Source organism: Caretta caretta, chromosome 1 (assembly GCF_965140235.1).
Source record: "Caretta caretta isolate rCarCar2 chromosome 1, rCarCar1.hap1, whole genome shotgun sequence".
Classification (NCBI taxonomy): Eukaryota; Metazoa; Chordata; order Testudines; family Cheloniidae; genus Caretta; species Caretta caretta.
In genome coordinates this window covers 170,241,038-170,263,869 of record NC_134206.1, presented here as the reverse complement: position 1 = coordinate 170,263,869, position 22,832 = coordinate 170,241,038, and the positions used below count along the sequence as shown (strand labels likewise).

The 22,832-nt window shown below is 40.0% G+C and overlaps 1 protein-coding gene across 4 annotated transcripts in view; it reads right to left on the bottom strand.

Annotated features, from left to right (window-relative positions):
* Positions 1–22,832, bottom strand: part of APP (amyloid beta precursor protein) — a 294,805-nt gene that overhangs the window by 129,021 nt on the left and 142,952 nt on the right. For all 4 annotated transcript variants that reach the window (XM_048868071.2, XM_048868062.2, XM_048868089.2 and 1 more), the window contains exons 4-6: positions 21,881–21,993; positions 19,899–20,092; positions 4,750–4,952 (exon numbers count right to left, since the gene is read on the bottom strand). In XM_048868071.2, coding sequence (XP_048724028.1) covers positions 4,750–4,952; positions 19,899–20,092; positions 21,881–21,993 — 510 coding nt within the window. The remainder of the gene's footprint in view (positions 1–4,749; positions 4,953–19,898; positions 20,093–21,880; positions 21,994–22,832) is intronic.

The following is a 22,832-nucleotide window of genomic DNA, read 5'->3' as shown; positions in this document are numbered from 1 at the left end:
CCCACATCTGCTGAATGGTATGTGTGCAAACTGCCAAATGTTCAACAGGTTGCTGCGCTGGCCCTGCTGCTTGTCTTTAAAAAAGCTCTAATTAACCGATATGTTGACAGGAAGCATTAAACTAAAAACAAGATCTAATTGGTTTTTCTTTGATGTAAGCTAAGAGAGGAACAATGATGCTTACCAACAACCATGCTGAAGGAGAACAGAAATGGAATCACAAACAATTACACAGCATGGGAGAACAGAGTTTCGCCATGATTCAGTTAATCCTAGCAAAAACTCTCTGGGATCTCGATATCTCAGTATCATTTTCTGGTTCTGAAACAATTTATAGTTTATTAAGGCAGTGATCTCAGCCGAAGCAGAGCTGATCTGCTAGTTATGACTGGTCTTCAAAGTGACTTCCCTTGTTTGTTATGTAGGTTGGGTGAAGTGCCTGCACTCCTGCGCAAATCAGTCACGTAGCTTTAAGAATACAAATTCGGGGATAACATCTCCCAGCAGATGGGGGTGGGTAATACAGAACTGAGAAAGGCTGGCTTCTGGGTTTCCTAGAGCCCGTGACCTCAAGCCCACCAGTCAAGGTACACAGCTTCCTCAGTCAGACTTACAAGCTGATAACCAGTTATTGGCACACAGATATACAGAATCCTGGACTCCCGATTCCTGTGTTCAATCTATCTGAAAACCTACAGCATAAATGCCCTTGTCAGACAAAGGCATGAGCATATTGCTAAATATTGTGCTAGGATAATGGAAAGGAATTCACCAAATCCATCCTTTCTATAGTCTTTAATAAAGAAAAAACTGTTAAAAAACACAACAGCTTTAAAAAACATGTTTGCCACAGGACATGAAATAACAGGTTGCCATCCATCAAGGTGCAGTGGCTGAGTGGTTTAGGCACCTGATGACAATCCTGATGGCCGTGGGTTTGATTCTTACTCAATTTCTCCCTGAAAGGCCACTTCTAGTTCACCCAGATGCAAAATGGGTACCTGATCCATTGCGTTAGGACAGTCATAGGCCAGCAGACATCATGCTGGCCACATCACTCCCTTGTGTACTGCTGGCTAGGAAACTGACGTGCCTTGACTGTGTCAGCTCGATGAGCTATTGGCTCAAGAGAACTTTCATGCTATCTGGCATTTTCCAGAAAAGACTAAAATTGTTCTGCTCCTGATTGTTGGAAATATAGTTGTGAGCTGTTTTGCTATGGGTATTTTGGTCACTACTAGTTAAAACATGTTTAGGAATAAGAAACATGACATGTTGAGACTACAGCCGACAGCATGAATGTCTTCCATCATATAGCTTCAGTTTCCGTACATGCTTTATTTATTTAGGGTTTGATCCAATGGGAGTCAGTCCATTTACTTGGTTGGGCTTCGCATCACCCATTATCAGAAGAGCTTAATTAATGGTTTGAGAAGAAAACAAGCTTCCATTGATTTCACATACGAAAGATAACTCCTATAAAACATGAAGAACTTCTGACCACATTCTTTAATGCTCATGGATCTAATAACGATTATGCCTCCAGCAGGTATAAGGAAGAAACTGTATGTTCAATCAGGAGGGAGAGTATTTACTCCTGTGGAAATTCTGCGCCATGGCATACGTGCAGAGTTCATGTCCCCTGCAGATCCCCCCACTCTCACCCCGCAGAATACTACATTCTGCCAGGGAGGTGCTGCAATTACAACTTTCGCCTACCAGGGCTGCTATGGCACCAGAAGACAGGGAAGCCGGCTCAGAGCTTGAGCAGCCAACTGCATATAGGAAGGGGGCAGAAGCTGTTTTCTAGCCCGCCCTGTATTGTTACAGACATACTTACTGACAGGTATTTTGAAATAAATTACCAAAAAACCTTGAAACTGGTGTTATTATATTGTGTTATTTTGACAAATAAGATATGCAGAATATTAAAATATGGTGTGCACAATTTTTTATTATTTGGCACAGAATTTTTTGGTGCAGATTTCTCCCAAGAGTAAATACATGGTATAAACTTCATTGCCCTAACCCTTTGGAAAAGTGACCTTAGTTTTACTTGTAATCCAAATGGGTTAAAGCTAGTTAGCCACCCATGGCAAAGAAGCCCTATCTACAAGGTTCTCAAACGTCTTCCATAGCATGAACCACATCTTAGAGAAAGTCTCACAGACCCTCCCCTATTTGCAATCATGTAGATCAACTCTCCTCCCATGTGTGACAGCATAACATCCCTGTGTCAACCGTCAACATCTTAAAGTAACTGCTTAATTTCCTAATGTATTTTTAGCTTCTTTCAATGCATTTTACCACTGGGAACAAGGAGATGAACCTATACCATGAGAAAAGCCAGTTCTCTGCAGACCACCAGTTATTGGTCTGCGGACCAGTCTCTTAGCATTTTGCCCCAGAAGGACAACTCTGTCATCAGAGCTGCAGAAGCTGCTGTGGCACAATTTGACAATGAAAGTTTAGTCATCTCAACAAAATAACCAGGGGTAGCCATTTACAGCACCAACACCATGCAAATAATTTGGTACAAGTAACAGTCCAATCAAGAGAGGCCTCATACTTAAAGAGAGATGAAGATGCTGAAGGTCAGATGGGCTGAGGTGCCTCAGGATTGCTGCACAGGGAATCTGGCATTGAGATGATTACACTAGACTTGTCTGCAGCCAAAATCTTGCCTTCATGACGCATGCATTTTACCAATTTTACATGCAAAAACTAAAGACTATTATCTTTAGGCTCTTAAAACCAGCACCATTAAATGTCAATGTTTATATATTGCTATCTGTTTTTATATAAATTCAATGTGTTACTTCACCTTTTTTGTAGTTTACTTTCACATTAAACATCCTAGTTGCCTGAAGACTGAACATCTTAACCTCTTTGAAATTTCAGCTTCGGTAAAAGACATACTGTACCTAATTTGTTCTCATTTCCACTCATCCCAAATCCCATTAAAGTGAAGTGTATCTTTTTTAATATTCATTTACCAGTGAGGATAGGGTGTTTCACCCCTGGGCAGTAAGAGCTCACATATGGAAATACAGTTAAGCAGATTAAAGATTTAAACTGGGATTTTTACATTCATCTCGCACTGGTTCTCCATAATGACAGGTTTCAGAGTAGCAGCTGTGTTAGTCTGTATCCGCCAAAAAAGAAAAGGAGTACTTGTGGCACCTTAGAGACTAACAAATATATTTGAGCATAAGCTTCCATGAGCTACAGCAAACGAATAAATTTGTTAGTCTCTAAAGTGCCACAAGTACTCCTTTCTTTTTTTACTGGTTCTCCAGTGACTGAATAGAAGACTCAAGAGACAGAGTTTGGATAAATAAGAACTTTTTCTGCCTAAGAAGGAAGCCCTTGCAAATCAATTTTACTCAAACATCAATTCATTTGATCATAGCACTCACCTGAAACAGGGAGAAAAAAATAAGGAAGGACAAGAAATGTTAATAAAGGAAGAGTACACTTTCCAGGTTAGCTACTTAATTCCATTCAATTATATATGTATTTCATCATGGAATTAAAATCATAGCTAATATCGATCCTGTGCTGTCCTCTCTACCACCAAACAACATAAACATCAGCCAACAGGGCAGAACAACCCTGCCACAGGGAAGGATAGGAAGGTCTGTGTGGGTTTGTGTACAATTTTTAAGTTGCAAGGGTCTGTGTCCCTCAATTCCAATAGCAGCAGGTATGGACTAAGGGAACCAGGACTGAAATGTCCGTGTTAGTTCCACTACAGCCATTTCATGGTCATTTTGTCTCTGAATGTTTTAAGTTGAAACTCCTTTCATTTTAAGTCATAGGAACTAAGCTCATTTTATGTTGTGTCCTGGCTTTTACCTCTGTCTTATTTCTTAGGAGGTAGAAGAACATTATAAAGACATTTGATAAGTACAATGCTACCGGGAGGACAAATAATATAGAAAACCAATACCTGGATTATATAAATATTACATCATATAGAATAGTTCCAAATCATATAGAAATCTAGGAAGAGCTCCTTTAAAGAATAAATTGTACAAGAGAAGAGGAACAGAAAAAAAAATTCTACCATGATTTGGATTGTCAAATTGCCTATGGGTAGGCTAATATTCAAATTTAATAAAAATTTTAAATTGCTTTAATGACACCATATAAAAAAGTGTATACAAAAGAGCATATTTTAAAATCTATTTTACCCCATTTATGTTATTTGTTTCTTTTTTCCCCCCATAGACAACAACCATATTATAATTTTGTTTATAATTATTTTTAATCTGTAAACCATACACTAGGTCAACTATAGGATTTTTAAAATTTCATTATTTGCTTACTACTGAGAAATGCTGGGTATAAAAAATCCAAGAATCTGAATAAAATAGCTAACCAGAAAATGTTAATGTAAGACAATGTCCTACCTAATAGTGCTTTCTAACACACGTTTTCCACTTGATATCAACATTCCCTTTTCTTTCACACTCATTGTTTTACCAGCATACAACACTGTTTCTTCTCATGTAGTTTACTATGCTGTTTGTGAAAATAATCTCAATGAAATATGTGGCAATCACTATCCATGTATCCTAAGATTAGATATAAAAGGGAAAAAACTTGCAAATCATATAAAGACAAAGCATAATGATGTAGCAACTTAGGATATTTTGCTGTTTGGAACATTTTTAGTAGTAAAGGGCAAATACACACCAGTAAGATCAATTCCGCGGACCCCAAACTAAACAAACATTAATTTACCTCTAACAACCTCTTCTACCGATTCGGTAGTAGTGGTGGTTGTGGTAGCAATGCTGGTAGTTCTTTCCGTGGCCTCTTCGTACTGTTCCTCTGCCTCTTCTTCAATCTCATCACCATCGTCGTCCTCATCATCGACATCTTCGTCCTCAACGTCTGTTACTTCCTCCTCTTCCTCTGGCTGCTCTTCTACCACCTTGTCATCACTGAAAGAATCAATGGATTTTGTTGGGTCAGCAATGAAACACCTACTAGATGAGAAATCAGACAACAGCTTATTCAGAACCTCGTGGAAGTGTGACAAGGAAGCCCCCTCTCAACAAGTAAGAACCTGGCGCTCTGGAGAGCAATGCAGTGAGATTTAATGCATATACTGAAAATGAAACAGTAACAAGAGATAAATATGGATTATGTTCTGCTGCTAGCATAGCAGGATGCCACCAGTATGAAGCCCCTCTCCATGCACTGAAAGGGAAAAGGCCCTGTATTAATCATAACAGATTGTGCCAACTGATTAATGTCTTGGGTGTGCATGTCTAATGCTGCACTAGAATTCTGTAAAATGACTGAGGTGGGTTCAAACAGATGAATGAAGCTGATGGCCATATGCTTTCAGCACTAAGTGATATTTTCTTAAACACTTACACACCCCAGAACATAATAAGTAATTATTATCATCAGAAAATGACATCAATGACTGATAATAATCAACTTACTCAAACTCACATACTATTATTATTTGTATCCTGGTAGCTCCCATTATGTGCTAGGCACTGTTCAAACACATATGAAGATATGGGACAAAATCATAAGCCATTGGAACTAAGGGCTTTGTCTACACAGGAGCATCCTGGAAAATTAATCCAAATTGAAAAAAGGTGTGACTTGAAGTGGATTAATTATATACCATTAAATCCTAGTGTGGATGATGTTATTCAGAATAAAAGTGGCCTTTATTCAGTTTAGCTTAATTCACTTTGGTACTCAGGTGAGACAAACAAGCGTCTGAATCACAACCACAGTAGACCCTCTTGTTTAAGCACAAGGCAAGCTAACGTGTTTGCAATGCTGTAGTGTGTCTTGGGTAATGGGTCTCACCTATTACATACTGTGACCTTCTTCCCACACTGGGAAAACCCACCCATTTAGCAACACAGGAAGAGCAGGGTGGTCATGACCCTCTGTCACCTGTTTGTGACATCCAGGTTGAGAGACCCCTAGTCTTGGAAACCCACTGACATTTTCCCTAAGAATGCTGAAAGTAAGGCTTCTATGGTTTCTGATTGTAGGGTTCTGAATAAACAAACAGTAATGGAACAAAGGAAAGCCAATTTAAGAAGGCGCAGGGAAAAGCACTATAGAAACAATTTATTTGTACACATCCAAGATCCAGCTGTGTTTAGCTACATAAGACCAATTCATTTTGCCATGTGAATGCACATTGTGTTGTTATATTTGCAGTCCCTAAAACTCAATCATGTTTTTTACTGTACAATTCTAAACAAATCTGATATGTGAACCCGTAGAAAAGGCAGACACACAATATAAAGAGTGTCCATTAATTTTGGGTGCTCGGTTTTAGAAGCTTATGTTGAGTTTTCAGAGAACGTAGCATTTTATAGCACTTTATTTGTTCAGATCACATCTCCCAATGACTTTAGTTGCAGCTGAGAGTGCTCAACTCTTCAAATCAAACCCCAGGTGTCTCAAATTGTGCACACAAAAAAAATATAACTAATTGATTAGTGACCACCTGCGAAAAGTTTGGTTTAGGTGACTTGCCCAGCATCACACAGGGTCTCAGTGCCAGAGACAGGGATGGAATCCAATCCTCCTGGGTGACATTCAGTTGCCTAAACCTTGAGAACATCCCTTCACTCTTCTTGCAACACTCCTCTTCTTCCCCCTACCCCGCCCCCCCGACCTTATTCACTAAGCACCTTCCAAATTTTGAAGCAAATGAGGCAGGGATCTGTGGAAAATTATTTTATCATGCAGCTAAGGACTATATCATAATGCATATACATAGGTAACTGTCTGGCATTTTCTAGCCTTTGGGTGTTTGCTTTGCAACTTCAACATTCTTTGAATGTAATATTTTGCATGTAATTTCCTGAGTTTTTAAAGAAACAAACTAAAAAAACCCAGAAAGCCCATCACGTGGAAACAGCATCAACTCCCACATGGTTCATTGGAAGGATCAGAAAGTTTAGGTTCACAACACAGGCCTCTGTCACTGGAGCTAACACAATAACTGAAAGCGATAGGACAGCCAGCCACTAGAGGGAGATGTGGCACATATTTTGCCAGTGGGTTTCACAGCTGTTTGCTAGCAGCAGAGGAATGTTGAGACTCAAGAACCTTGATTCTGTTCCAGGTCCTAAGTCTTCTCTGCTGGTTTCAAACCTTTCTGCTTATCTCCCACTCCCCCACAAGCCTGATCCCTTCTGCTTCTGGGCTTATTCAGCCTGTCTTTGTCCCAGTTCCAGTCTCCCCACATCCTCTGGTTCCAGTTTTCCATCAGCCCCCCTTGGCTCCCCATCCCAATTGCCCATTAATGATTCCTAGGAAGAGTTTTAATTCATTTTAAAGCTGTTACCTACTTGTCCTTTTTCTATTCCAGTGGCCTTTTGTCCCAGCCTACTCTACAAGCCCTCTCCCTCTGCATTTCAGTAAGGCTACTTCCTCTTCCTCCTCCTCTTGGCTGCCCAGGTGCAAGCAAGGGGTCCGTTGAGAGCACAGAAGATAACATCTCTTTATTTTGTGTTCTGGTACCTGGTGTCACAGGGCCTGTAGCAGCAATTGCGTGAAAAATCCTGCTCAGCCTCCTCATCTCTGGGCTGAAGGATGCTCATTGTGGACAGATTCTTCTGAGAATTTAGCTGCCAAATTCTAACAAGTCTTTACTGAGCAAGCGTGAATTGAGATTTTCCTAAGTGTTGTAAGTTGGCCAAATCTGGGCAGTTTTTCGTGTCAAAGGCACATCCCTAGCCCCAGGGTAGCCTGCCCGCCACAGTCCATGTGTCTGCTCCCAAGCACAGAAGCACTAGAGCTTTTCAGCCAAATGGCTGTAAGAATTTTTAACATGGGGAAAGCACATTTTCCTCTAAACCTATTCTGCAAAATAGCTGAACTGTTTTTGAAGTTTTCCAAAAAGTTCAGCCTGGAGCAGACACCAAGTATGGAAAATTTCAGCCTAAATGAGTAGAGCTTCTATTAAGTTATAAGCAACTGAAAACAGTTTTATAAATCAACAATGCTGCGTAACCTTAACTACAGACATTGCTAGTTGTGCTGCCTATAACAAAACCAATAATGGGCGCAATTATAAAGTTATAAAGGGTGGCTATTGTGACATAATGATGAACCACAAGTTGGAAGATAAGTGGTTTTGCCACAACCCTCAAGACACATTAGTAGCCCCAATTTGGTATTTTATTGACTATGAATACAACAACATTTTCAGTCATATACCTCTGTCTCTCCTACTTGCTAGGAGTAACTTTTTAGCAAAATTAAATTTTCAAGTGTCTTTTATATTGCTCGTCTCTGAAAGCAGTTCTTTTACTCTGATACTTGTCCAAGTCTTCAAAGGATTAAGTGTCATGTTTCCAAGTAGGACTGAAATTTTGAGAATTTATATGTTAAAGTGATGGACTGATTCAAAACCCACTTAAGTCAATGGGAAAAGCAAACTATATCACCCTTGACACTGCAGTGTGTTAAGGTCAACTGAATTATGAATCCCCCTCCCCTGTCTAATGTATTATGTGATCACCTTTTGCATTATCTGTACTTCAGTATTATTCTGCCATAAGTATGCATTTCTCATAATGCACTAGAGTGAATAAAGAACAGAATTGCCAGTGTAATTCCTTTTTTTCCCAGGACAGCTTTTTAAATTTGTTTTCTACTACCATAAAAAGGGGTAGTTAACGTCTTTTTTTTTGGGGGGGGGGGGGTTCCCAGTGCTGTACAACAGGGTGCTAATCTAAGGTCATTAGTTCTGACTCATACCACATCAACAGAACCATCCTCTTCAATTAACATATATAATGGGAGAGTTACAGTCTGCATCTACACAGAGCTTTTACTTAAGTTTCCCACAATTTCATCAGCATCAATGCAGCTCTGCTAAGGGCAGCCAATAGTGGGAGTGCTAGCCACTGGCATTTCTACTACCATGTGATCTAACCCTGCTCAAGGGAAATTGAAAAGGCACAGGGGTAAGAATGCAGGTAGCCACCAGTGCTTTGTCTACAACAGAGCTCTCCCTTGCTGGCCCCTGGTGATGGTACAGTGGTGGTAAATTTTAAGAAAAGCTTCACTTACCATCAAAAAGACCATAGGGATTATTCAGTGCACATTTTAGAATTTTGGACTGCTTTATCAGGATCCAGCGGAGTTCATGTGTACATTGTAAACTATGTTAGCTAAACCGCTTGGGTTGAAGGAGATTACAGATTCATTTGGCAGAACATACGATTGATCTAGTACATTGTATTGTATTTCACACACCATGTACCATCATTAGACCACCTTTACAATTATAACAATTTATATCCTTTAACAGAAAGAAACAAAACAATCTACTATTTTCCCCATATCGAAGTTTAAAATACTTTCTAAAGAAATTCAGAAAATCTCCAGACAAGGCTCCATTAAGATGAAGAAGTTAATGTTATAAACAGATAACCTTTAAAATAAAACATTATAATGGTGTTGTTATGAAAGAAATTTGAAAGACTGGGAATTAAATTATTTTATCTCACATCACCAGTCACCTAACCACAATACCACTTCCACATTTCCATTAGGTACCACAAACCCTTAAGGATCAGACCATGAGTCTAGTAAAGATATAAACAAATCAAAACCACTGAAAACATCTCTTGGAGAGAGACAATTTTCGGCTCTAGTTCATACTGGAAAAAATCAACAAGGCCAAAAGTACATAACTCCAACCTCTCATCTCCCTTGTCACACACTGAAGATGGCTGTCAAGCAGAATGAAGATTCTCGTCTGTTTCAGCTTTCTACCCACAGCAAAAAAGTCTCACTTGTTATGCCTCCATAAACAGCCAGTTCAGTACTGAAACAACATTGCCTCTGTCACCACTGTTAAGTCACACAATAATATCTGTATATAAATCTGATACTACACAATAAGGCAGGTGGATGGGATGGTGGCAGGGATACTGAGTCAGAAGCTGTTTGTGGAAACTCAACTGTGAATTTTTCATGTCCAAATTTCTTTTTCAGATACTGTAAGTATATAGAGTTACAAAATTCCAATAGTTTACATAATTACAACTTTGTAATGATAGTTTATAACCTTAACTTATCATAAACCTTTCATCCCGAGTCAGTTATTATTTAAGGCCTACATCATGCTTCCCAATGTATAGCTCTGGTTCCTTAAGTCATAATGTCATAACCCTTCCATCCAAGTTAACTTTGGTCAGTTAAATGCAGAAGAGTAGTATTAACCTCCCGCAAGATGCTGAAAGTTCACTGAAGTCAAATAGGAGATCTCATGGCTGACAAACTCAGCCTTCAAGGAAGCAAGAAAGCTCAGCTACTTCCTATTCATCGTTTCCCAGATTAGATTAATTGTTTCTGCACAAGAGCTCGTCCATCACTAGAGTTAACATTTTATACTCAAATGGTGCTTGGAATTGCCTCTGCAGTACTACAGCAATTACCTCTCAAAGCAATAAGCTGCTTCATCAGTTCCATTCTTCCTCTACTCATCCATTTGTAGAGATTCAACATTATATTTGTCTTTCTGGACTCTCTAATGCTCACATGCCCCTAAACTTTCTGTGCTTTGTTTATTTCAATAGCTTCCATGAAAAGAAAGATTAGTTATTAAAACCATTATGCACCAAAAATGTCTTCAAATCTAAATATTGCAACTTGTCAGCAAGGAGACAAATACAAGAAATTAACAAATTCTACTATTTAAAATTTTAATCAAGTAAGTTTTTAATCTAAAATCTGTAACATATTATTCCAAGAGATGCAAAACATATGCAGGAAAATTATTATGTCCATAATTAATACAATAGATTTAACAGCTAAAAAAAAAACAAAACAGTACCACAGGTAAAAAAAAGTTAAAGTCCCATGTTTTAATCTTAAAAAATGTTTATACAGATATGTATTATAAAACGTATAGAGTACAGATCGTCCTTGGGAAATTGTGCATGTAAAGAACATGGATGTTAAAAAGACTGCATACACTTTCAATAACATACATGAGTATGATGTTTCATCTCTATTTCTAGTATAATTTTCATAACTATGATTTGTCACAAAACCTCAAAAAGCTATGAACTTGGGATTGTCTGAAACCCTGTTATCTGAAATTCAAACACTTATTTCCCTTCCCCCACCCAAAAAACACACACAAAAAAACCCCCAACCAAAACAAAACAAAACACACCACTAAACCATTCTCCTCCCCCTTGGAATGTAACTTTTCCAAAATGCAGATTTACCAGGTTTTGGATGTCTTACAAGCTAATTAGATAATTGAGCTTTACCTGTACATATTATATATAAAACTAAACAGACATGAGAAAGAAAATATGTTTATTACCCCTCAAAAATTCATTTTAATATGGAACAGTTTTTTGGAGTTCAAATTTCATTGCCCTTTATAGCTTTGAGTGCTATCTTTTAAGACTAATTTTGGTGCCGCCCAGTGGCTTTCACCACACTGCCACAGAGTGCTGTTTCTCTCTGTGATTCAAACGACATGAACAATTTCAATAAAAATGCCTAATACAACAAAAATGGTCCCAGGATATGAGGGAGACAAGGTGGATGAGGTAATAGCTTCACTGTTACCTCTTTCACTAACGGAGCCGGGGTGGTCAATTATTTTTTGTCAAGTCCAAATTTCTTGGTCAAGGTCTAGTCAAGGTCCAGACTCCAGAGGAAATAATAGCACTGCCTCACACCCCCAATGATGACAATAATAAGTAAATAAAAAGATTTTGTGATCCATTCAAAAGCATCTGGCAGTCCAGATTTGGCCCACGGTCCACCTATTGACTACCCCTGAGTAGGTCCAATAAAAGATATAACCTCACCCACTCTGTGTCTCTCATATCTAGACAGATAAAATTCTAAAGAAGGCCTTCAGTTAAAAACTCTATTGCTAATCCTAGACAAGGTCAGTCCTAGCAAGGGCATCCATATCTTAGCTGCCATCTGGGGATACAAGGTGGGAGGTAGCTAAGCTCTCGATCCAAGGGCAGTGAAGGCTTGTAAGATATTCACAAAAGCTTCTGCGTACAGAGTAATTCAAAGCCCTACCAAAGGAACGCCCATTGTTGCAGAAGGGGAGAGTCATTCCACATTGATAGCCCCATTTTTCAAGGCTCTGTCCTTGCTTTTCAGTCAGTCTTTCAAACGCCTGATACAAAAAGGATGCTGTAATCCCCAAAAAAGCTGCAACACAGCATGTTCACACTCTAAAATCAAAGCTGCAGTACGAAGTGGAGTCCACCATTCTGAACTGCACCATTCTTGAGTTGCACCCGGAAGCAGACAGAGTCACCACAGAGCAATGCAGCTGTGCAGAAGGAGGGCAGCTGCTTCACTGCTTGCCTCTGAGGCAGTCTTCAAGGGTAAAGTTCATTAGGGTAGGTTAGGTGGAGGGAGTGAAGCTGTGGATGACTGTTACCAGTGCCACATTTGAGAGTAAAGGTTGCAACCTTTTCGTCAGCTATACAGGCCAGCAGTGGTAATGTACGTACAAATTCTGAAGCAATGATGGATCCAAAATACACACTGAATGGGGATTTTGACAAGACGCACTGTCCTGCTTAGTAGAGTCTGGTCAGACCTAATTTTACATCCCACCCAGAACTGACTAGATCACAGCCAATCCAAACCGGACCTGAGCCTGAGAGCACTGAGTTGTTTTCACACCCAATGTGACCCTTGTAGTCGGGTCCTGTCGGGTTTGGCTTGCAAGGGTGTATTTAGGGAGCCCCCACCCCACTCTCTTAGCACTGCCAGGCACCTCCCTTCAGGGCTCCCGCATCCTGGCGGCAGTGCACAGGGCAGGAGCTAGTGAGGTAACCTTGCCACTGCAATGCCCGCTTCCAGCACGGGGAGCGTCGTAATGTGCTGTGGTGCCTGCCCTGTTCCCTTGGGAAGCTGGCTGAGCTACCCTACTCACCTGTGCCCTGGCACATGCTCTCACACAGGAGCCAGGCAAGGAGAGAGGCAGCAGCAAGGAAGACGCAGCAGGTCTGGGGATCCTGTGCAGCGGCCCCACCCTCTCCTCCATCCAGAACCAGCACTAAAAATCTCAGCGTTATTTGCATGTGCACTGCCTCACTGCCAACTTACATGTTACGTAGGCTTCCAATACTTCTCCAGCATAAACATACATAAGCATCTTTCTTTTTCTTTAACCACAAGTAACCAATGGAGGGGGTAAAACAAAAAAAGCCTGTTTTGTAAGCAACACATAACAGACACCTGAACGAGGCACACTGGGGACCTGCTGTCCAAGTAGACTCCACCAAAAAAATATGTAATACCAGGTACAACTGATGAGGAAGCATCAACCATCATGGATGACCGGTCCAGATGAAACCCACCTGCAGTGGAACATACAAAGCGCATCCAAACAAACAACGCTGCACAGCAGCAACTCGACAGAAGAAGAATTAAAGCACCGGGACAGGTCAGAAGCAGACTGTGAACAGTCAGAGCCGCTAGGAATGGGGACAAAGTGGGGATTAATCTGTTTCAAACTCTGAACTCAGTTTTGTTTTGCGAACCCCATTCTGTTTCAGGAGCTCCACTTTTATACTGTGACTTTCACTTTGGATTATGACCATGCTGCGTTGCAATCTTGTTTGTGGATTAGAACCTTTTTTTTTTTTTTTTTTTTTTTTGGTAACAGGGGCTTGGCACCAAGTGGGAAGACTATCTGAATCAATGCTGAGTGACTCGCCCCCTTCTGGAGCAACGAGTTGTCTACTGGTAGGGCCACTGAGTTTGAATTACTCTCTACACAGAAACCTGGGGATGGGGAGGGAAATGGAGCCTGTAACTCCTTCAGCAGAACCACATGAGCAAAAGGGGGTGGCTTCATTAAGCCAGATGCGCCCATTGGCACATACCAGAAAAAAAGACAGGAAAAAGAGGAGGAGGAGAAACTCTGTCTAGTCTAAGGACACTGATCAAACCTAGGACTCAGAGAAGGGGTGAGATCAGAATAAGGGTGACTGTATTCAAAATTTTGTTGTTTTTCATGGATCTGCAACTCTCAAAGTACTTACAAGAGTAAAGAGCTTATAGTTAAAAAAAAAATTCCTTTGCTAAGACCTTGCTCTTCTGCCACACTGTCCCTCAAGGGTTTAATTAGGAACCAGAGCTCCCACAGTGGGTGGACTCTGAGGGGAACATGTCTAAGCAACTGGAGGGTCCCGAAAAGGGCCAAGGGACTGGTTTTGGAGTCTAGGGCAGCTGGAATGCAGAGTTCCAATGTCCCGGAAGGGTCTCATACAAAGGGTGAGCCCCTGGGAGTGTTCCTTTGAGATCCAGACTCAGGGACTCAGAAACATTGGGATCTAGCAGTTCAGTCACTCGCAAAAGACATGGATCTGTCCAGAGAGTGGGTCTGGACTAGGCTCTAAGGAGGAGTATTTGATAACATTATCGACATATCTAGCTACTGCATGAAAATTAAAGAAGAGTCAGATCTGGTAAAACCTGCTAACAGCTCCTATTTGCACAATAGGGCTAAAAACACAAGACAAGACTGATCAGCATTTAATAAAAAAGAATACAGAAAAGCACATTATAATTATTTAAATATTCAGTTACTCTGCATTATTTAAATACAAAATTCACTTTGCAAAAAATCTAATCAACGGTTTTGCACTTTTGCAAAAGCACTGCACAAAAATGTCAAAATAATACAACTGCAACACACGTGCTAAAGAATTCTTAAATTAGAATGATGCTAAGTCATAGCATAAAATAATGAAGTATTTTTAAAATAAAATCTTTTAACTTTACTTATCTTTGTATGAATAGAAACGTTTCACAGTAAATGACAGCTAAGTGCATGATAAAGCAATTTCACTGATAATTACTGCAGGTTCAAGGACTGCACTTCTTTCTCTATTATATCTCTGAAATCCTATTCCAAAGGCAAATTCTTTACAGTGCAATGAAGATGTTAAAAGCTGTCACTAGAAACTAATGCTGCATTGTGTGTGTGACAGTCAGTTTAAAAGACTCAGATAATCTACTACAAATAGGAATACAAATTTATCGGCATCGGTATGGGTCACTAAATTACATTCATTCTATTTTTTTCTTGGAAGGCTAAGAAAAAATTCAGTCCAAGTGTGCTATAAATTCCAGCTCTTGACAAGATCATTGCACAAAGGAGACACAAAGCTAACTAACTAAATGTATAATTGAGAGAAATGAAAGTAAAAGTCAATACAAAAGTTAAAGTAATAAAAGAAAAAAAAACTAAACTTCTGTTACAGCTGCATGATTTCAAATAAATTCTTCCCCCAAAAAAACAGGTTCTAGTGGACAGGGTACTGGACTGGGATTCAGGAAACCTGGGTTCAATTCCCAGCTGTGTAACTAACCTGTTGTATGACCTTGAGCAAGTCACCTTACCTCTCTGTGCATTTGTTTCTCTTTACATTTTCTGTCTTACCTATTTAGGGCTTGTCCACACACCACGCGGGGTCAATCTAAGATATGCAACTTCAGCTTGGTGAATAGTGTAGCTGAAGTCGACATACTTAGATCTCCTTACTGCGGTAAATTGACAGCTGACGCTCTCCTGTCAACTCTGCTTGCACTCCTTGTTCTAGTGTAGTTCCAGAGTCAACGGGAGAGTGCTCAGCGGTTGATCAACCCCTGCTGGATCGATCGCTGCCTGCTGATCCAGCAGGTAGTGTAGACAAGCCCTCTGATTGTAAAGCCTACAGAGCAGAGATACCAAAATACCCTAGGCACTTTACAATAAAACAAATACAGATTAGCTGTTTATTTTAAATTGAAATGTACAATAATAAAATAATTAAAACCCTTTTATTGAATTCTTATCCTCCTTTCTCTGCCTGGTAGACATTCCTCGACATTCTGTCATTGCTCCTTTCCTCTTCTCCACCTGCACTTCCACTAAGGTTTCCACCTCCACTTTTATGTGGATTACTTGCAAATGTTACCTCTCATTATCGGTCTCCTTGTTGTTCTTGGTTGAGCTTGCTCTGCTGCAGAAGTGGGCAAATTACAGGCCACATCTGGCCTGCAGGACCATCCTGCCCAGCCCCTGAGCTCCTGGCCAGGGAGGCTAGCCCCTGGTCCCTACCCTTCTGTTCCCACCTCCCACCCCCACCGCAGCCATGTTGCCACGCTGCCAGTGCTCTGGCCCACAGCTCGTATCGGGCAGCGCAGCTAGCTCTGGCTGGCTTCGAGCTCCTGCTGCTCTGAACAGTATGGTAAGGGGGTGGGGGCAGTCAGGGAGCGGTTGGATAGGGTGGAGGTTCTGGGAGGGCGGTCAGGGGACGGGGAACAGGGACAGTTGGGAGTGGTGTCCTGGGGAGCCTGTCAGAGGGTGGGCGTGTGGATAGGGGCTGGGGGGGGCAGTCAGGGAACAGGGAGGGGGTTGGATAAGGGGGTAGGATCCCAGGGGGCAGTTAGGGACGGGGGTCCCGGGAGGGGGGCGGTCAGGGGACAAGGAGCAGGGGGGGTTGGATGGTTTGGGGGTTCTGAAGAGAGCAGTCAGGGGGTGGGAAGCGGGAGGGGGCAGATAGGGGGCAGAGGCCAGGCTGTTTGGGGAGGCACAGCCTTCCCTACCCGGCCCTCCGTACAGTTTCACAACCCCGATGTGGCCCTCGGGCCAAAAAGCTTGCACACCCCTGCTCTGCTGTCTAAAATTTGCTGTCTCCAAAACTGAACTTGTCTTTCCTCTTAATCTGGTTGCTGAAAAAGCTACAAAAGCCACGTCTGAAGGTTCCTACTTCAGTTGTTTTTTCATCACCAGTTATGGGGAAAACAACACATCACTCAACTGATTTTGCTAAAGCTTTACCATCTCCCCCACAAAAAAAGTCTCCTTTGGGGTGTGTCCAAGAAGATTTTGTTTTATCAAATTAAAAGCTATTGAAAAAAGAGGGATAGAAACAGAAGCTTCATTAATGCAGGAGTTATCAGCACCTTCTGTACTTTTTATACAGTATCAAATAATACACACTACAGGAAGAGATTTTAAGCTTTTTGGAAGGCTTCATGATGAAAGGAACACTAAATGTAAGAAGAAAAGGAGTATCAGTTGCACCTTAGAGACTAACCAATTTATTTAGTCTCTAAGGTGCCACTAGTACTCCTTTTCTTTTCGCGAATACGGACTAACAAGGCTGCTACTCTGAGACTAAATGTAAGGTTACTGACTTATGGTGAAACTACATGGAGCTAAGTATATATTCCAAACAAAGAAAACTGCTTTAGTGGTATAAACATTAGTTTAGTGGTAGAGCAAGCAATATCGGCATCCCTCCCTATTGATCTTAAAACGAAGACACAAAAATCCAAAATTTGGTCATAATTTCTAATGTTACATATTAGTAGTCAGATACTGTAGCATAATATATTGTATGATTCATGTTTGTTATTGTATCAAGCATACAACATTTAAACTTACTCATGTTCAAAGTGGGAAAACCTATTTTTGTAATTTAATATCAAGGATACTCTAATTTCGATGCAAAAGGACTCATTAATCATTTTCATGAGTGTATTTTTGGCTTCAAGGCAGAGGAGGGACTGGATGCAGCTTGAGGATTGAAGAGCCAGCAAATGAAACTAGTGAATTAGTTTATAAGAATTGGAAATTGTTGAGCTCTTCATCTTAATTAAAGTCCAACTACTTCAGAAAAGCAACTTGGCCTTTCCAGATTTGCTGAAGGTATTTCTGTATTAAAAAAGGTTTTACTATTCACTGGGAATTTCAGAATTGGATTCAAACGTAACTCCAGTTGATGCTCTAATAGGATATCAGTTTTCTGAAGTCATCCTTGACCTGCTCAATTTAGAACTTGAATTGCTTTTGAGTAGATTATGTTTGCTTCCCCAGTGACAAACATGAACAATTGAAACAAATGGATAATTCAGACTGCTTTATATACATCCCTCATAATTGCTGTTAATTGCTGTAACATGCACCATTATGAGAACATTTTTATTTCATATTTTTAGACATCTTTGACCAGACATATTAAGGGAGAATATTTCATTTTTGCAAATTTCTCCATCTTTATATAGGAAAAAATTAATCTGAGGGTTGCAAACATCTTTCATTCTTAGCCCACATTTTCAACAACTTGAACCCCAATCAGCAATGCGTAAACCAAATATACAGAAATTACGTAACGATGCTGTGGGATCTGACCTATAAACCTCCTCAAAAGTAGCTCTATTGCTACACTTTGGCTGTTAGATGTACTCATCAAGAAAAATCAAATATTCCAAGACTGAAGATGTCTCCCACCCTAGATGGGGCCAAAAGCAGGGCCTTGATATTAGTCTTTTGTGATGAAGAATCAGAGAAAAGACCTTAATTTCATTCATCTAATCCATCCCCTTACCATTAAAGACCTGTTCCCTGCAACAGCTTTTTTTAGTGCGTTGTCCAACCTAGTGTTAAGCGTTCACCATGATGTGGCTTCTACTCCTTCCCCAAAAGACATGTCCACGATTGAATACATCTCCTTGTTAAAGATTTCCCTGACAGTCAGTCTAATTTTTCGTTGTCCTAATGTCATTCCATTGCTCCTAGTTAGAGTCATTTATCTCCATCCTTCATCTTTATATCCCTGAAACACTTGTAGGCTAATGTTCCCATTTTAGTCATTGCTAAGGCAAACTATATACATTTAGCATTTTTAATCTTGCCATATAAATGTATCCATCCTGTCCCTGATCATTTTCGTTGTTCTTCTCTGAACTCCCTCCCATCTGCCAGGCTCGTCCTGGTTCTAAGGTGCTGTGAAATGAATGCAGAAGATGAAATTAAATGAAAAGGGATTCATCAGCAAATTTCTGAGATGGGGATTTGGTTTCCCCTTTCTAAAAATTGACCCTACCAACATCTAAACTCTGCACTTCCGGACTTAATCTAGCACGCTGTGATGTTTGGTCAAATACAGAATAATGACCCTGGATTTTAGTTTAGTAAAGGAGGGTAATTTTCATTGTATTTTACAATTCATTCACCAGAGATTTAAGATTTGAATAGAACTGTACTCAGCTCTCACTTACACCTGTATAACCCTAATGCAGTTAGTAGGCTACCATGAAAAAGGCCATATCAACCTGGCATACCCAGTTACAGTATGATCATACCCCAAGCTTAATCCAGCACCCCTTTTGTATGTTTAGATGATGCTAAATTGTTAAAGAAACCAAGGTAGAGCCATGTTCTTTCCCCATGTACACAGGCAAAACCAGCCCATGCTGTAACACGGTCGCTGCACGATTGTCTTGCAAGGTGACTCCCCTAACAGAGTTGCAACTGTAGCACAGGCAAGGTCTAGTAAAGAAGAAGTCGTCTTGTCAATGTGTGGCCATTGAAGTCGATTTTTGAAAATACCTTTCAATGCATAATTAAAAGGGACGCTGCCAGCTTGACAGTCTTCTTACTGTGCCACTAACACCTATGTTAGTAAAACTAAAAAGGGGGGTTTAAAACACCTCACTTACCACTAAGTGGGTTGGGTGTGCATTTTTTGCAGTTCACTCAGCTTGCCAATGAAAGTAAGCGTCCCAGGTAGTCTGTTTCAATTTTTGGTTGTCATATGCACTCATAATGTAGGGTTGGGTTGCAAATACTGCAAGGGAATGTTTACAGCCCAACAAGATATTTTCCGTTGCATTTTAAAAAAAATAATTAAAATGTTATAAGCCTTAGGGTTCTGTAGAAATCAAAAACCTATTAAAACCCAGACATTTTGGGTCACTTCAAATGTTTCAAACAATGTGGAGATCCACCAAGTGTACTCCTCTCAAAAACTCTGCTGCTAACTTTTAGTCTTTCCAAACAAACTTCTGGCAATTTTCAGTAAACCAGGAAGGGGAAACGCCTCTCTTACCTTCCATCTGCATAATCAGCATCCGCACCTCCCCACCAGACATCCGAATCATCTTCCTCAGCGTCAGCTGAATCAACATTGTCACTTTCATCTGCTAATGGACAGCAAACAAACTCCACACCACGGAACTTGTCAATTCCACAGGGCAGCAGCATACCGTAATCATGCAGATTCATACTCTTTTCACTACAGGACTACAAAAATAAAGAGAACAGCGACAACATGGTTACACAGTGAGCTGGCCAAGGAAAAGTTGGCATAGAGGTTAAGAAAATAATAAAAGTTTGTGTATAGCCTCAGATAATTAGAGTTAGCTTGTTAATTGACCTCTCAACTATTGTGACTGATAAATTCATTCAGCGTGGGAACATGGGCCCCCATCCCACAGTCTTGTTATTTTAGGCAACAAGCTTTTCCTTCTCCTCAACTCTTCTCCTTGCCAAAAGATTTCATCCCCTCACATACACCTGACAAATTCTACATCCTCTTACCTAGAACTCCTTTGAGGGCTTGCTTTTGCTGTGCACAAATAACCACGGGAGACAGAGTGATAGTTTGCCCTGCCTATGGTAACAGTGCTATTGAAGAGGAGATCAACACGTAAAACACTTGATACATTGAGGTTTGATTCCTCGTACAGTAGGGTACCTTCTAGCCATATTCAAAAACTGTTAATTATGCATCATTTAAGAGGTTGCACAAAACACTTAAAAGACAAAGCCACACAGAACATGTGGAAAAGGAGAAAACATTTAAATACTATATGGTAAATCCACTCAAGGCTATGTCATTGTGAGCTTCTGATATTACAGGGTCAAACGGACTTTCAGGAGGGTCCAGGCAAAATCATAATTTGAAACTCTAAACTCTTGTCAATTTACCTTTAAGAAGACATATTCCTACAAAGGACTAAGATATTATCGTTTGGATGCACGACACCTACAAAATTAAGTTTCAGAGGCTCTTTAATAAAATGTCAGTGAGTTATAAAATCATATGTTCTGTGCTTTGCACCAATTTTACACATTGTCCTCACAAGTTTCCTTGTCCTCTCTCTCTCCTATTCCTTTCCCATCCCCCTTCTTTTCAGTCAGATGACGACCTCATTAATTGCATCATCTCTGAGATTAGATTGTAAATTCTTGAGGCAGGGGTCATGTCTTAATTCTGTGAAGCACTTAGCACAAAATTATAATAAATAATAAAATAATAAAAATAATAATAATAATAATACATGTGAGTGTGTCAAGCATTACAGGTGATTAAAAGGAATTAGAGAGAGAGCAGTTTAATATTGCCATGTACCACGTGGGACAAAAGTTTATGGGAAGTGAGTTAGATGTTCTTATTTTCCAAGCATAGAGTAGTGACATTACAGATGTAGTTCTCCAACAGAAGAGCAATGTTAAGTCAACCCGATAACACAGCAGCTTTCTATGAACGAATGTAACTACTGGTATGTGCTACAAGGGAAGCTAAAAGCTGGGGAGAAAAAGCTGGTGAAGGGAATGCAACAATTTAAAAAGGTAAAGAGTTTCTTTATATGCTAACAGTACCATCCTCATGATTTCCCCTTTGAATTACTTGACACAACCATAAGGAGACAACACAGGGCCAGAGTCCGATGCCTTAAGCCTCCCCACTAGGGGAGAAACAATGCACAAACCCTGGAACTTGCATAAAAAAATCAGAATATGGTATAAAACAACAACGATATGAAAATTCAAACGTCGACTCTACATGACACATCAAGTTACAAAATAATACTGCTTATGAAACAAAATAAACTTAACAGAACTTTTCCTGTTTTTCTCCTAATTAAAAGCACCAATTCACCACCCATCAATAAATATTTACAAATGCAACTGTGTCCTCACCATTTGCTCTATAACAACACTGTTGCGATTAAATGCGTTCCCAAGAAAGTGATACAAACTGAAAGAAAGATGGCTAGAAATTTCAAGGTAAGTTATATACTGTACCTCTTTAGCAACAGTGTGCCAGTGCAGGTGAGTTTCACATATATCCATCCTTTCCTGGTGGAGGAACCTGCACTTATCTGGCACCAGAAGAGCATCACTCACAAACTCACCAACTGGAAGAAAACAATATGAAGTTTTCATTTCACTCATGATTTTTGTTTTTTAAAACTTAACAGTGAAGAATAACTCAACCTCCAACTAATAAAAGCTAGCAAGAAAGATTCCCTGACAGACAGGTTACTCAGTAATTTCCCACTATAAGGATTCTTTAACTTTCTAATGAAGAATGTGGTACCAGTCCCTTCAGAGAGTTGGGATACTCTGGTCTAATCCAGTGTGGCAATTCCTGTGTTCCTAATACAACATCTCCAGGACCGAAGACTTCAATGGACTTTACCATTAAGTTAGTGTTTGCTGTAACCTTGCTATCTGACAAACATTAAAACATGAATCTGAAGAATATTTGAACATGTTTACATTCTTTACATCCAGAACAAATCTGACACCAAATCACCATTCCAAATAAATCTAAAGTATTTTAGTAAATGACAGGACTACCAGGGCATTGTTATTGTGTAGCTTTAAAAAAATTAATAGCATTTTAGTCCCTTTTCAGCTTAAGCCAGTTTCACCAGCAGCTGAAGGTTAATGGTACTCTGAAACAACATCATAAGACACTGAGATCATCCGATTGTCAGCTCTGTATATCAAGTTAATGTGTGATCCCTGCCTCTCTCTTAAGCACTATACTTTAATTAGTCAGAAGGGATCCACCTGCTGTACAATTAAAAAGTGTTGAAAAACACACCCGGGAATAAATGTCTACAGTGCTGGTGTTTACAATTATGGGGGAAACATGATGAACAACATGATATATTGCACTGCAATCATTGTAATTTTGTAGCAATACTGGCATTACAGGTTGTTGTGGTTTTTTTTAATTACAAAGGTG